The sequence below is a fragment of the Canis aureus genome, chromosome 12 (genome assembly GCF_053574225.1).
Source record: "Canis aureus isolate CA01 chromosome 12, VMU_Caureus_v.1.0, whole genome shotgun sequence".
NCBI lineage: Eukaryota > Metazoa > Chordata > Mammalia > Carnivora > Canidae > Canis > Canis aureus.
The window spans coordinates 14,256,856-14,272,524 of NC_135622.1; the positions used below are offsets into that span (position 1 = coordinate 14,256,856).

A 15,669-nucleotide genomic window follows, 5' to 3' on the forward strand; every position below is an offset into this window, starting at 1 on the left:
TTCTGTTCCAGATTGGGAAATTAAAAAAAAAAATCCACATTTCAAGGAGTCAGTTGGCCTATCCTATCTAGGCCTTCCAACCTTAGCATCTATGCAATTAGCTGGTCACAGATTTAAAGATTAAATCTTATGATCCCTATCCAGGCAATTTGCTACTTAAGGATAGTGCACTGTTGCTAGCTGCCCTTTCTAAAAGCAAAGGGAGATTTCAGCAAGCTGTGAGTCCACACATCATTCTCTATTCTCTGGGTTTCTGTGCACCCAATGCTTTCAAGGACATTGACAACCATGCTGAGAAAGGGGATCAAGGAAATGGACAGAAAGAAAGCAACAGGGCAGTCCCGATGGCTCAGCGGTTTAGCACCACCTTTGGTCCAGAGCGTGACCCTGGAGATCCGGGATCGAGTTCCACGTTGGGCTCCCTGCATGGAGCCTGCTTCTCCCTCTGCCTGTGTCTCTGCCTCTCTCTCTCTCTCTCTTTCTGTGTCTCTCATGAATAAATAAATAAAATCTTTAAAAAAAAGAGAAAGCAACAGAAGGTGCCTAATTAGCTAGGAATATCTTATTTCAGATTTCTCTGCCATGTCTCAGGATGGGCTACTGAATTTGTGGTCTCTAATTTTAGATTATGCAGTTTTAATATCTTTTTTTTTTTTTGGAGGGGGGGATCCAAGATACTGTACTTAAACTATCACAGCTGCTTCTTTCTTCTTGTTTACTGAACTCATTATCCCAGGTTATATCATATTACCACATTCACTTGGTATCCTGATTTATCCAAACTTTCCATATATCATCATACTCTACTATACTCTGCTAGAAAAAAGAGGTGATTCCATCCCCATACTATATTAAAAGTCCTCTAAAAGTCACAACATACTTTTCCAATCAGGAGCCAATTATTGGTCTACCAAAACATTCCTCCCCAACTGTTCTGTCAAGTTACTTTGACCATTTCTTGATAAGCTGCATTGCCAGAAGTTTTACTGCAACTTGTGATCAGACTTTCCCATCTGGCTCACAGTTTTTTCCTCCACACTTAATCCCATCAACATCATCACCATCAACATCACCAACCTGGACCACATGTTATTAGAAAGGGACATTTATCAGCAGGTCTCTATCAATCTACATTTAAAGCAAAGAAATCTACAACCAAGGTTACTTTTAGGAAAGATCCTTTTTCTACTTCATTGAAAGGTATAGAGTTTATATCCAATATGTACAACACATTTTTTTTAATTTTGTTTATTTATTCATGAGAGAGAGACAGAGAGAGGGCGGCAGAGACACAGGCAGAGGGAGAAGCAGGCTCCATGCAGGTAGCCCAACATGGGACTCGATCCCGGGACTCCAGGATCATACCCCGGGCTGGAGGCGGCGCTAAACCGCTGAACCACCCAGGGCTGCCCTGTACAACACATTTTTAAGCCAGTGATCAAAAACTCTCTGAAATGCCTACTTTTAATGGCGCATCAGTTGTTTTGTAGAACAATTCCTATCTAAAAGGCTATTAACCTCTTAGTACTTAAAACTAAGGCAAACATATAAGATTACACTTTTTTCTTTTAATTAAAGGCTACCATGTGCTAGGGATTGTTCTAGACACTAAAAATAAAGCTGTTCAAAAATGGGCAAAATCCATAAATGCATGAAAAAATTTCTAGTGGGTGGAAAACAAACAAGATATGTAAGGCACAAAATATACTAGATGATAAATTCCTTAGAGAAAAATAAAGCAAAGAAGAGGATAGAGAACTTTACTCTGGTTTTTGGTTTGGTGGTGGGGTGACAGAGGTAGTGGGAGAAAAAAGCAACAATCTTAAATAGGAAAGGCCTCAATAAGAAGGTGAACTTGAAATGACTTGAATAATGACCTGAGAAAGATAAAGGTACAAGCAATATATGTATCTGGAACAGAGATTTCTAGGAAGTGATGGTGTCAAGTACACAGGCCTTGAGACGGGAGTGCACCATGTTTGAGAAATGATACAGAGGCTAGCAGTGCAAGGAGAAAAGCAGTAGGAGAGGTTGGAGTTCAGGGATACTGTGTGTGCAAGATCCTACAGGCTCTTGTAGGACATTAAAAGCACTTGGCTTTTACTTAGAATGAAATGGGAAGTCATTGTGAGGTTTTGGACAGAGGAGTGACATGATCTGACTTTTGTTTTAACTGTTTTATGCTGGCTCCACATTGAAAATGGTCTATAGAGGAGTAAAGGCACAATGATGGAGACCAATTAAGAAGCTATTGCAAGAATACAGTGAAAAATAGTCATTACTTGAATCAGGAAAAGATAAATGATAGTTATAAATGGTTGGCTTCTGGATATATTTTGAAAGGAGAGAAAACACAACTTGCTAATAGATTGGATGTAATATGTGAGAGAAAGGAAGGAGTAAAGGATGACTCCAAGGTTTCTATTCCTAGAAGAAATCAAAATTGCTATTAATTGAGATACAGAAGACTGCAGAAGAAATAGGTATTCATGGAGGGAATGAGAAAATCAGGGATTTAACTTTAGAAGGCTCTAATTAAGGCATAATTGATGTCCAACATTTATTTGTTTCAGTTATATAACATAATGATGCAGTATTTATATATACTGTAAAATGATCACTATAGTAAGTCTAGTTAACACCATCACCAACATAACAGATTTTTTTCTTATTATGTTATGTTTTTCTTATATGTTATTTTCTTATCTATTTATGTTATTTTCTTATTTCTTATTATGTACAGTACATCCCCATGACTTATTTATTTTACAACCGGAATTTTGTTCCTTTTGACTACCTTAATCCATTTTACCCCCTCTTTCAACCCCAGCCTCTGCCAATCACCAATCTGTTCTCTGTTTCTATGAGCTTGGGTTTATTGTTGTTGTTTGTTTTAGATTCCACATGTAAGTGAGATCATACAGTATTTGTCTCTCTCTGTCTGACTTATTTTACTTAACATAATGCTCTGAAGGTCCACTCATGTTGTTGCAAATATGAAGATGTAATAGCCAAATAATATTTCACTCTGTGTGTGTTTATCACATCTTCTTTATTCATTCATCCGTTAATAGGTATTTTAGGTTGTTTCCACATCTTGGCTGTTGTAAATAATGCTGCAATGAACATGGGAGTGCAGATATCTTTTCAAGTTAGTGTTTTTGTTTTCTTTGGATAAATACCCAGAAGTAGAATTGATGGATCGTATGGTAGTTATGCTTTTCATGCCTTTGAGGAACTTACATACTGTTTTCCATAGTGGCTGCACCAATTCACATTCCCAAAACAGTGCACGAGGGTTTCCTTTTTTCTACATCCTTGACAACACTTGGTATTCTTGTCTTTTTGATAACAGCCATTCTAACAGGTGTGAAGTGATATCTCATTGTGGTTTTGATTTGCATTTCTCTGATTGGTGATGTTGAACATCTTTTCATGTACCAGTTAGCCATCTGTATATCTTCTTTGGAAAAATGTCTATTCAGATCCTCTGCCCATTTTTAAATCAGATTGTTTGGGGATTTTATTTCTATAGGGTTATATAAATTCTTTGTAAATTTTGGATATCAACCCCTTAGTGGCTACATGACTTGTACATATTTTCTCCCATTCAGTAGGTTGCCATATCACTTTGTTGATGGTTTCCCTTGTTGTACAGAAGCTTTTCACTTTGACATATTCCTACATGTTTATTTTTGCTTTTGCTGAGGAATTCAAAAAATCATTGTGAACACTGATGTCAAAGAGTTTACTCACTTCTGTTTTTTTCTAGGAGTTTTATGATTTCAGGTCTAATGTTAAAGTCTTCAATCCATTTTGAATTAATATTTGTGTTAAGATAGTGGTCCAGCTTTATTCTTGTGCATCTGGCTGTCCAACTTTCCCAACACCATTAATTAAAGATACTATCCCCATTGTATACTCTTGGAGTTTCTGTGGTAAATTAATTGGCCATATATGCAGGGGTTTATTTCTGGGCTCTCATTTTGTTCCTTTGCTCTATATGTCTGCTTTTATGCCAATACAGTATTTTTTTTTATTAGTACAGCATTGTAATAAAGTTTGAAATTAGGGTATTTTAAGCTATAATAGAATATAACACATTAAGAGTTTTTAATTATCATACATGATGATGATCAGCATATTTCTCACATACAGAATAAGGTCACGTTACATGTTCAACACATTAATCACTTTCATTCAAAATTTCACACTGCCTCGGCAGGAATTATTTGTAAACTACTTAGGAAGTCAATCCTAGAAAGATTTCAATATCTTGAATTGGTTTCAGAGTTTGAATTGACATTCTGGCCTAATTTTGGAGCTCAGTTAGTAGGCCATGTATGTCCCAGAGGGATATAATAAGGATGAGATTCTGGATGAACTCCAAGGGTGGATTTTCATTGAGAAAATGGCCTCCATTTGGGAATAGAAATAGAAAGGCAACACCTGACACTTGACACAGGTGCTCACCAGGGTTGGAAGAATATGATCAAGTGTTTCATCTGAGAAGTCATCTCCTGTTGTAGCAGTAAGAACAATTTATCGGGTGAGGAGCTGTTTTCTTTCCCAGAATGAAGCATTTAGCTTCACAATGCTCCTCCTAGGTGGCCTTATGGCTCTAGCTAGAGAAGCCCTCATATGCTAGATCTGGGAGACTACTAGCTAGGTTCCCTTTCCCTATATTTAGTCCTGCCTTCTCCAGGGCTGTGATCTCTATACTTCATTTAATAAAATTAAAGTGAAAATTAAGAGCATGTTGTGGGAGAAAAATTATGAATACTATTTATTTACAGGAGCTTGAGGGCAAATATTATTCAGATACTCCATCTAATTCCATTTATTTCTGAAATGCCACAAAACAATATTAGGTCAATGCATTCGGCAAGTGTTATGAAAGCATAATACTTAATAGGAACTATGTTACCCACTGGGGGAGGGGGAATTCAAGGACAAAACAGGGTTCTCACCCTTGGTGAACACAGAATCTAATGGAGAAGGTGGATGATTGAACAAGTAATTATAAGAGAATTAGTAATGAAGGGACATACAAAATGTCAGGGACCCAAAGGGGGAACAATTAAATCTGCCTGAAGAGGTTGGAAAGAATTTATAAAGGAGATGACATTTGAGTCACACTGTGAAGGAAGGGAATAAGTCTGTCACTCTACTGAGAGAGAGTGCCCTCTGTGATAGGCAAAGGGGTCCTGAAGCTCACCCAGTTTTGGGACTGGGAAGGTGTGAAGAGTGGTCCTGGAAAAGGTTACATGGGGAAGAGAGACAGGAAAAGGAGACCAGAAAGACAAGCTGGGACCAGACTTGCTTTGCTAGGAGTTTGTCCTCTGTTCTTTGGGCAACAGAGAGCTCTCAGGCTTTGTAAGCAGGGAAATGACATGATTATAATTGTGTTTTAAAGAAATAATAGGTGGCAGAATGGAAGAAAAAAAAGTAAAAGATCCTCAATGACAGAGACCTAAAACAGAACGAGAGAAGGAATAAGAATAGAGTTTCATACTTAACAGAAAAAACCATGAACATATCCACTCCTATGCCCCTTCCCCAAAACCTATCACCTTCCACCAATGAAATTAACTGTCTCCTTTCACTGTCACTTCCTCAAGCGGGCAGTGCTTCTCCACAAAGATAGAAAGATAGATGTAGGAAAGTTGGCATCCAGAGAAATCACATGGAAAACCACCTTCTCTCTTTCAGTAATTTCTATCAGGTGTGATAAGGGAAGGAAAAATTAACAGCATCATCTAACCGCATGTTGATGTAGAATAGGAAAGCATGCATGGAAAAATACACACACACACACACACACACACACACACACACACACCAGCACCACCACCACCATATTACACCACATGCACAATGCTGTAGTGATTAATGATAGGCAGTATGTACTCTACAAAGAATAATTACATATGCCTTACCTCATAACACATATGCTCTTTTAATGACATTGTCAATTTACTATGAGACAGTTCTTTTTCATATAGTCTTGGTGTACCAGTAGCTTCTGACAACTACTTTCCCTCAATGTCTCTCCAAATCTCCCTGGGCTGACAACACCGACTAGTACAGACTCTACCAGTAGTAGCTCATATCGAGATCAGACCATTGCTATAGAAAACCTGCTGTTTGCCTTGACCAGGCTCAAAGCACAGAGCTCTGGGAAGAATTTGGGAAGCCTCTCTAAGATGGATGTTTGGCTTAGACGAACGTCTCAACCTTCAGATTAAGTCTCTAGAGCGTATTTTTTAGCATAGTCTGGAAAACAGAGAAGTTATACTTTAATTTTGCCAGCCAAAAGCAGGCTAATTTGCTCACTTCTGTAATAACACTGGAGCAAAGGAATAGTTTAAACATTTTTTATTACTAGCATGGGATTAAATCTCCCCAGATGACCATAATTTTCACAGACACCATGAAGAGTGAATATAAAATGTTTTGTCATAGAATGCTTTCAGAAAAACTAAATAACGGAAGTAAAAGTGAGAAAGAAAATCAGCTTCTACTGACTCATGATAAAAACAATAAATAAAAGGGCAAGAATCATCACTTTTAATGGCACAGCCATACCTCCCTCCTTCAAACCCATACAATGCTTACATGCTACTTAATTTGGTGCTTAAATCATTTGCTGCTTCTTACTGATAGTTAACTTTTTAGAAGTATCAGTCTCACTTTTCTCATTAGATTATAAAGAGCTAACATGATATTGAGGGTGCATCACCAAATCAGACCGCAAAAAACTTACCACAGAACAGGACAGTGAGAACTGAAAATTGGGGCACTCGTAAAGTCACACCCTTATTGATGATCATGGGCCACTCAATATTTTTCATGTGCAAAAAAAAAAAAAAAAACGGAAAAGAAATGTGAAAGAATGAGGTATCCTCTTAATTAATACATATTAAATTTACTAAAACACTTAAAATTTATATAGTATAGACTCAATGTTGGTGAGGCTCTGTAAAAGTAGTGCATGAATTCACTGCTGGGTATTCTTTACATTGATATAACCCTTTGTTGTAGGAATCAGCCATCCATTGAAAAGCCATAATAAGGGTTTTATAACTCTTATATAAACAAATCATTTTAAGAAGTAATTCAGATAAAAAAGCCTTAAATATGAATATATCTTATAATTTCAATGTAAAAACAAAATAGTAGACATAACTTTTAAGTTTAAAAATAATAATGCCTAATTAAAGGACAGAATATAAAACTTCTATGCCCTTCATGGACAGCCCTGGTGGCTCAGTGGTGTAGCGCCGCCTTCAGCCCAGGGCCTGATTCTGGAGATCTGGGATGGAGTCCCACCTCGGGCTCCCTGCCTGGAGCCTGCTTCTCTCTCTGCCTGTGTCTCTGCCTCTCTCTCTGTCTCTCTCTCTCTGTCTCTCATGAATGAATAAATAAAATCTTTAAAAAAATAAAATAAAACTTCTATGCCCTTCATAATAAAAACTCTAAGCAAATTAAGAGTAAAAAGACACTTGCTCAACTGATGAAGGACATGAAAAATTTATACCTATTTTATTTAATAGTGAAAACAGAATACTTCCCCATTAAGATCAGGAACAAGACAAGGATAACTGTTCTCAGTACTTCTACTTGACATTGCAGTGGAGGTCCTAGTGCAATAAGGCAAAAAACAAAAGGTATCTAGATTGAATGGGAAGTAAAATGGTCTTATTCACAGATGTCATAAACGTCTACGTAGAAAACCCCCCCAAATACATAAGATACTACTAGGTCTAATAGGTGAGTTTAACAAGTTTGAAATTCAAGGTCAACATACAAATAACAGTTGTTTCTATATACTAGTGATGAACAATTAAAAGTTGACATTAAAAGTATACCATTTGCAATGAACATGAAATATTGTGAAATCTTACAAAATACATGCAAGATTTGCTAAAAAATACAAAGCACTCATGAGCGAAATCAAAGATAAAAATAAATGGAGAGAGAGACTACACACACACACACACACACACACACACGGACTAGAAGATTCAATATTGTCAGAAGGCCCATTTTTCTCAAACTGATCTAAGAATCCAGCAAAATCCTAGCCAAAATTCCAAGAAACTTTTTTGTAGGAATCAACAAGCTGATTCTAAAATATGTATGTAAAGGACCTAGAATAAAAAAAAAGATTAAGAAAAAGTTGAACTCATATCATACTAACTGATTTCAAGTTTAACATAAAAGTAAGATCAAGACACAGTAAAAGGACAGACACACATGGATCAACACACACACAAACACACAGCACAGAATCTAGAATCTAGAAATAGAAAAACACAAACATTGGGTCAATTGATTTTTTTATTAAGTGTGTCAAAGCAAATCAGCAGAGAAAGCATAGTCTTTTTAACCAATGGTGCTGGAACAACTAACTATATATTCTACACTAAAATTCAAAACACGACCATATCTTACATTATATCGAAAAATTAATTCAAAATATATCATCAGAGACCTAAATGTAACACTATCAAACTCCCTGAAGAAAACATAGGAGATAATCTTTGTGACTTTGGGTTAGGTAAAAATTTCTTAAGATAGGGCACATTGACTATAAGCCATGAAAGAAAAAATGATGTCAGTATGAACTATGTATTATTAAAATAAAAAACTCAAAACTTCAAAAGATACTGTTAAGAAAAAAGTCACAGCCTAGGAGAAAAAAGTTGCCAAACACATAACTGATAATGGACTATTAACCAAAATATATAAAAGTATTTTAAAATAATAAGAATTATTTGAAAAACTGTACAAAAGATTTGAACAAACACTTCACAAAAGAAGATATATGGATGCCAAATAAGTATACAAAATGATGTTCAGCATCAATAGTCACTATGGGAATGTACATTAAAACCATCACAAGGTACTACTATATATACCTATTAGAATGGAGCAGATAACAAAAATCGACAATACCAAATACTAGTCAGGGTGCAGAGCAACTGCAACTCTCATATACTTCTGATGGAAATGCAAAATGGTAAAGGCACTTTGGAAAAGAGCTTGATAATTTCCTATAAATTAAATATATACTTTGGGATCCAGTTACCTCTTCTCAGTACTTATTACTCTAGAAAAATAAAAACATATGTCCACATAAAAACCTTTACACAAATGGCTTTATTCATGATATCTCCAAATGGGGAACAATCCAAATATTCATCAACTGGTGAATGAGTAAATAATCCCCATAATGGAATACTATTCTGCAATAAAAATGAACAGACTACCAATATATGCAATAATATGGATGAATCTCAAAAGCATTATGCTCAGTGAAAGAGGCCAAAATTAAAAGTATGATTCCATTTATATTGACAAAACTATAGTGTCAGAGAGCAGAGCAGTCATTGCCAGGAGCTGGAAACAGGAAGAGGAGAGTCATTGCTTGAAAAGGCATAAAGAATTTTTTGAGTTATAGAAGTTTTATTGACTTTTGTGGTGGTTACACAACTGTGTAAGTTTGTAAAAATTTATAGATCTGTATATCTAAGAAGGATGAATTTTACTATATGTAAATTATGCCTCAATAAACCAACAGACAAAAGACGGTCGCATCAAACATTGAAGAGAATGTGAAACACCTGAACTCTTGTTCACTGCAGGTGGGTGTGCAATATGGCACAACCACTTTGGAAGAGTTTGACATTTTAAAAAATAAAGGTAAACATACTCTTAGCACAGACTCAACAATTCCACTCCTTGTGCTACCCAAGAGAAATGAAAACACATATCCACACAAGCACTTGCACATGAATGTCCATAGCAGCCTTTTTCATAATATTCCAAGACTGGAAATAACAAAATGTTAGTAAATATAACAGGTGAATGACTAAGTACGTTATAATACATCCATATAGAGAAATATCACTCATCAATTAAAAAAATGAACTCTTGATACATCTAAATCCATGGATGAATCTCAAAACCAAGTGAAAATAACAATATAAATTCTAGAATTTTATACATACAAAGTTATATATACCTTTTACATTGTTACTTTTAAAATCAATGGGCATTAAGGAGGGCACATGATTTGATGACCACTGGGTGTTAGACACAACTGATGAATTATTAAAAATGACATCTGAAGCTAATAATATACTATATGTTGGCCAATCGAATTTAAATTAAAAAATCAATTTTATTAAGATATAATTTCATGTACAAAACAAACCTATTTTAAGCATACAGTTCCATGAGTTTTGACAAGTATATAGACCTATGTAACTATCACTACCACCACCAAGGACATGTCTCTATCATCCCGAGCTCCCTGTACTTCTTTGTCATCAGTCCTGTCCCCTCATCCCCAAGGAATCACTGATCTACTCTCTGTCAGTACAGATTAGTTTGCATTTTCTAGAACTTTATATAAATTTTAGAACTGGATTATCAAATATTTCCTTTTTATTGATGAGTGATATTTAAATATTTCATAATTTATTTAGCCTCTCATTACATTTATGAACTAACCAACTGAAAACAGATCCTAGGCTATAAAAAAGATGAGTTTATAATAACTTATAAGGTTAAAATGCTGGAGTAAGCATTATCATGTTACTCAATTTGGTAAGCATATAATCAAAGATAGTAGGAAACTACATCTTAGAGATATCAAGTAATTTGCCAAATGTACAGCTAGTAACCCAGGCCCAATTCCAAACTTTTTTAAAAAAGATTTTATTTATTCATGAGAGACACGCAGAGAAGGGCAGAGACATGGGCAGAGGGAGAAGCAGACTCCCTGTGGGGAGCCTGATGTGGGACTCAATCCCAAGACCCTGGGATCACCACCTGAGGCAAAGGCAAATGCTCAACCACTGAGCCGCCCAGGCGTCCCAATTCCAAACTTCTTAACCACTATGCTGTCCCAACACCCAGCACAGGGTTCCTGGAATTTGTGGATATAGAAGACTCCCATTTTTCTAAATATTTAAGGAGTTGAGACATAGAAGGGAGACAGTAGAAGTTTAAAAGGCCAAACCAAGAGTTTTCTTTCTCCACACTTAAGGGATTTGGAAAACTGTTAAGTGCTCAGCATTACGAAGAAACTAACCAGCTCTCTTGCTAACCTACTGGGAACAGATCCTAAGTCCCCGGATTTACTAGGATCTTGCCTATATTACTAGTTTGCCAGAGCCAGTTTTTCTTTTCCATGGGATATTCTTACCAAATGTTACAGAATAAAAAGTGAAAAGGGAACGTCAGAAGCTAATCTAGGAAAGTCAACTGTCCTTTCATACCCATGCTACCCAGAAGGGTTTCATGTCCAAGTTCAACTTCATTTCATGTTAAGAATCCCTTACTTATGTCTTAGAATGTCATATCACCTTTCTCTCTGGCCATGTTCTCAATGAGTTATTTTGCTCTTGAAATCAAGAAACACTAAGAAAGAACTGACCCTGGTTAATCAAGGCGGAGCTACTTTAAGAGATGAGAATCTCACTGATCTGACTGTTCAGTCACGTCTGAAATTGGTCCCCTTGCAGCTCCCTGCCTGAAGATACCCTACAGTAGGCTCCTTCCTGCGGACAGCTGTCTCAGGCAATCCATATAGCCTGACTGTACTTTTGCCTCTGCAACTTGCTCAGTCTAGTTTGCCTCCCACCAAACTCTTTCTTTCATTTGGTCCCTGTTCCATTTCTGCTTCCCCCGTGAGACTTCACACTTTTGACTGCCCTACCTACCTTTATGGAAGCTGTCTGGTTCCCCTTTTCCAGTCAATACTATCTCATTTCTTTGCGCATTCCTAGGAACCTGACTGGAAGGAGGGTTTTAATCTTCAGATCAGGGTTCTAGATGCTCTTTTTGGCCCTTGTTCTCAGGAGCCCATGCTTGCAGCTCTGACTGCCAGATAGCGAATTCTCTTATAGCTAAGGGGCTTCTTTCTTGGCAAACTGAAACATGCCCCAATTTCCTAAATCTAGTCCTTTGTTGTCACTCTCTGCTGCCCTCCAGCGGCTGTCGATAGGATACAGTGGTTAGTAGTTAGCTCCAAGATCTGGCTCTTTTGCCCTTTCCATGGCCTGTAAGTGTTCACTAGTAGGACAGTAAGGCAGTGCCATCAATGGAGATAAGACTTGTGTTTGGATCTTCTAGGCTTTAAATTCTGCCAGCACTACTGTAACAGCCTTTGATACCGCTGCTACTTCCAGGGAGATTCATTGGTGATGACTCACTTGTCTTTTCTCCTGAACATGTGATTATCTCAGAAATTTACAAATTCCAGGTTTGTGGGTTTGAATATTCATGTTGTGTGTTGAGGTATGGGAGAAACCTCCTGAGTTTCTGAGGCTTGGCTTGCTGGGAGTAGCAGAGAGCAGTACAAAGCTTCGCACTAGCCCAGGCAGCATTCTTCACAGTTTACCTTGGTCCCTTTTAAGATCACCAATGCTGTCCATGAGCAAAGGGAGAAACTGCCAGGTGGCCTGTATTATGTTTATGCTTCCCAGTTCTTCCCACAAGAGCTGAAACAGAATGAAACTCTGGCCTCTGAATGGACAGACTTTGCTATGAGGCTATCCAGAGTGACGCTGAAACCAGGCCCACTTTAAAAGTGATAATTATTCTATTAGAGCAAAGAGGTAGAAGGTTGTTGCAGACCAAATTCACACTTCTGGAAAAAGTCCTTCTACAAATCCACTGGAAAGCCTGTTCCATGCTCTATTGGAAATTCTAAGTGGCAGAGCTCTGCCTTTGGGTTAAAGCAGGAAGTGCTGGACGACTCTGTTGATCAAGCTTTAGACTTCCCATCTAAACCAAGACTGTGCCAATATGAGTTGACAGCAACAATGGATAATGTTAACCTGCGGGGCCCATGAGTCAAAGGCCAAATCCAATTTATTATTCATGGGAAAATACATCCAAAGTCTAGTGTTTTGTCTCCTGCTATCCAAAAGATTATCCATAACTGCTCCTAAGTCCTAACTAAAAGTCCTTCATCCACTGCTTGTCTCCACATAACTTCCATTGATATACTTTAAGGGCCCTGACAGGGCCCATAGTGCCTGTCATTCATGAATCAACATTTCCAGACACACAAACTCTAAAAGGGAGGGTCCTCAAAGAGGCTCAGAAGCTACCTCTTTACCAAACACAAATGTACAAAGAAAGAACCAGATGTCTGCCATCCACATTCCACATCCACATTCCTGTTAAGTAGCTATGCTTCCTCTTCCTCTTTGAGGAAAAGCAAAGCCCCTGGAAAATACACAGGGGTATTCGTCAGACCTTCCACTTTCCTTTCAAGGACCCCAACTATTCTCCATTGTGAAAAATCAATGAAGAATCTACCTTTTATAAACTATCATGGTCTCAATATGGTTAGCAACCCCTACTAATACTTGCTCTTTCTCCTCTGATTTCCAACCTCTCAAAACAACTCAAAACTTTAGAAAAATCAGATTTCCGAATTGCTAAAATGATTTCCATCGCAAGAGGATAATTAATAGAAAAATGGCCTTCCCAAAGTGCTATGATGCCATTTGGCCCATTAAAATGTCTGGGTTTTTCCCTAGCATTTAACATCTTACATGATTTTCTATACCAAAGAGTCGTGCTGTGCTTGGATAGTATTTCATGAGATCCTGATCTGGAAACAAATGGATCCTATGTTTAAAAAAAAAAAGCCACAAGACATAATTTCTGAGCTCACCTCCTCTCTAGTTAAGCGGTTGGTATGAGGTGAGACAAAGTTCTAGAATACAGTCTCCTCCAATCAACCAAGGGTGTTTAGTTAATCCCAGAATGTTATATTACTGGCATTTCCTTCTATGAATGTTCCATGATGGCCCAGTTATAATATCCTGGAAAGATAAGGAAGGAGACCTGATTTGCAGCAGCTGCAGCAGCACCCTAGTGGCTGACGACCTTATTTACCTGGGCCCCAACCTAAGTGTGCTGATCTGGCCTTGGCTTATATGAGGTCAAAAGTTTAGCTCTCCGGAGTCTATTCTCAGTAATGTTCCTATTTATATTTTTTACAGAACCAGACCCAAAGGTGTTAGCTTTCCCCTGCTCAGGAACAGAAATTCTCTGCTGTCAGAGCTTCCTTTGAGGTTAAAGGAATCATTCTGAAGGTTGCTGGTGTCTTTCAAAACAATTTGGGCAAATCAATTTGGTCACAACAACCAGAACACCCTGCTTTCAAAAAAACAAAGGATCACTTTTTCAAGTGTTTCAGGCTGACCATCTTATTTATGCCAGGCTGCCAAATCATTGCTACAAGTTCTTTGCTGAAAGCCTGTGTATCAGTGTATAACAGACTTTGCCTTGTCATGGGGATCTTGCCAGAAAGCTCTGCAGCTATCTCTCTAACTGACTGATATAGCATCAATATAAAAAAAATAAAATAAAAATCTAGACCTGGTGGCATCCAGGAAGGTCACCTGAAGAGAGATTTTGGGAAAAGAATGAAAAGGCTCTTTTATAAGCACAAGAATATGGGCCCCACAAGGGCAGGGACTCTATCTGATTCACTGTACTAACCATACCACTATACCCACTATAACAGAGCTAGGCATAGTGTTCAATGAACACTGATTAGGGAGGTCTGGATCTATATCCAAGTGTTCACTGTACCTATGTTAAAACATGGACTATGGTTTGCAGGAACCTTTAGTAACTCTGTATCAGCAAAGAGATCTGTGCAGGTAGTCTGATATTATTATTTTATCTTCTTCTAACCACCAAATGCCTTTGGGATATGATGACTCTAGATTTCATTTCTGAAATGACATCTAACCACATATACATGTAGCCCACATATACATGCTACCACACCAGCGATGCTGACAATCTTTTCCAAGATAATGACTTAAACCATTTTTTCTGACCCCATCATCCACATCAGTTGTGGTAATGACATCTTCCAATTCCATGAGTTATCAAGTTGTTTGATTTCTGACCCTTGTGCAGATGACTCCCAGTTTTATAGGGCATTCTTTTATTCAAGATTATATATAATCTCAAGGTCAACAGAATACTTCAAGCGAGCATTCAGAAAGTATTTTTATTGACATTACTGGTCCATTCACTTTACTACTAGAGGATTTATGGATTTGCAAACCACTCTATCTTCCTCCACTAAGAACACCCTTTCACAAAAAGATTCCCTTACTCTCTCCACACCTCTCACTTTCTCTACCATGACTCCTTGGCAACTGCTCAGTAAATACTTGGGAAAACTATAGACCACCCCACCTCCAAAATCCCAGGTTACATTCCAGCAGGTTACAAATCAGTATTAAGTGGGAAATGGCTTTCTTTGTGTTACATACAGCTTAGCCACTGTGATGAAAAAAAAAAAAGAAAAGAAAACCACACAGAAGACTGCCACCTGAGGCCTTGTAAGATGTGGGCCTGCTCTACCCTGACAGGTAAGGACCTGGGCTTCTTAGGTAGTCTTGTAGTTAGGGTTTATTTAGATTGGTTAGGGAGAAACATTTAAAAAGAAATTCTATTTACTATTTATCATTTTGTTATGTGCTATATCAGACAAATTTATATCAATGGGCATCCTATGAAGGTTAAAACATAAGTGGCTATTAAATAAAGCTAAGATTTTTCCACAAGAGGGGCACCTGGGGTAGCTCAGTTGGTTAAGTATCTGCCTTTGGCTTA

General features: G+C 37.6%; 1 protein-coding gene across 9 annotated transcripts in view; it reads right to left on the minus strand.

The window, feature by feature from the left end:
* EXOC6B (exocyst complex component 6B) overlaps positions 1–15,669 on the minus strand; it is a 612,331-nt gene that overhangs the window by 133,278 nt on the left and 463,384 nt on the right. The window contains exon 21 of one of the 9 annotated variants that reach the window (XM_077842882.1): positions 7,595–7,643. The exons of the other annotated variants lie outside the window; for them this stretch is intronic. Coding sequence (XP_077699008.1) covers positions 7,620–7,643 — 24 coding nt within the window. The 3' untranslated portion in view covers positions 7,595–7,619. Of the gene's footprint in view, positions 1–7,594; positions 7,644–15,669 lie in introns of those variants that run through there. 9 annotated transcript variants of the gene reach the window in all.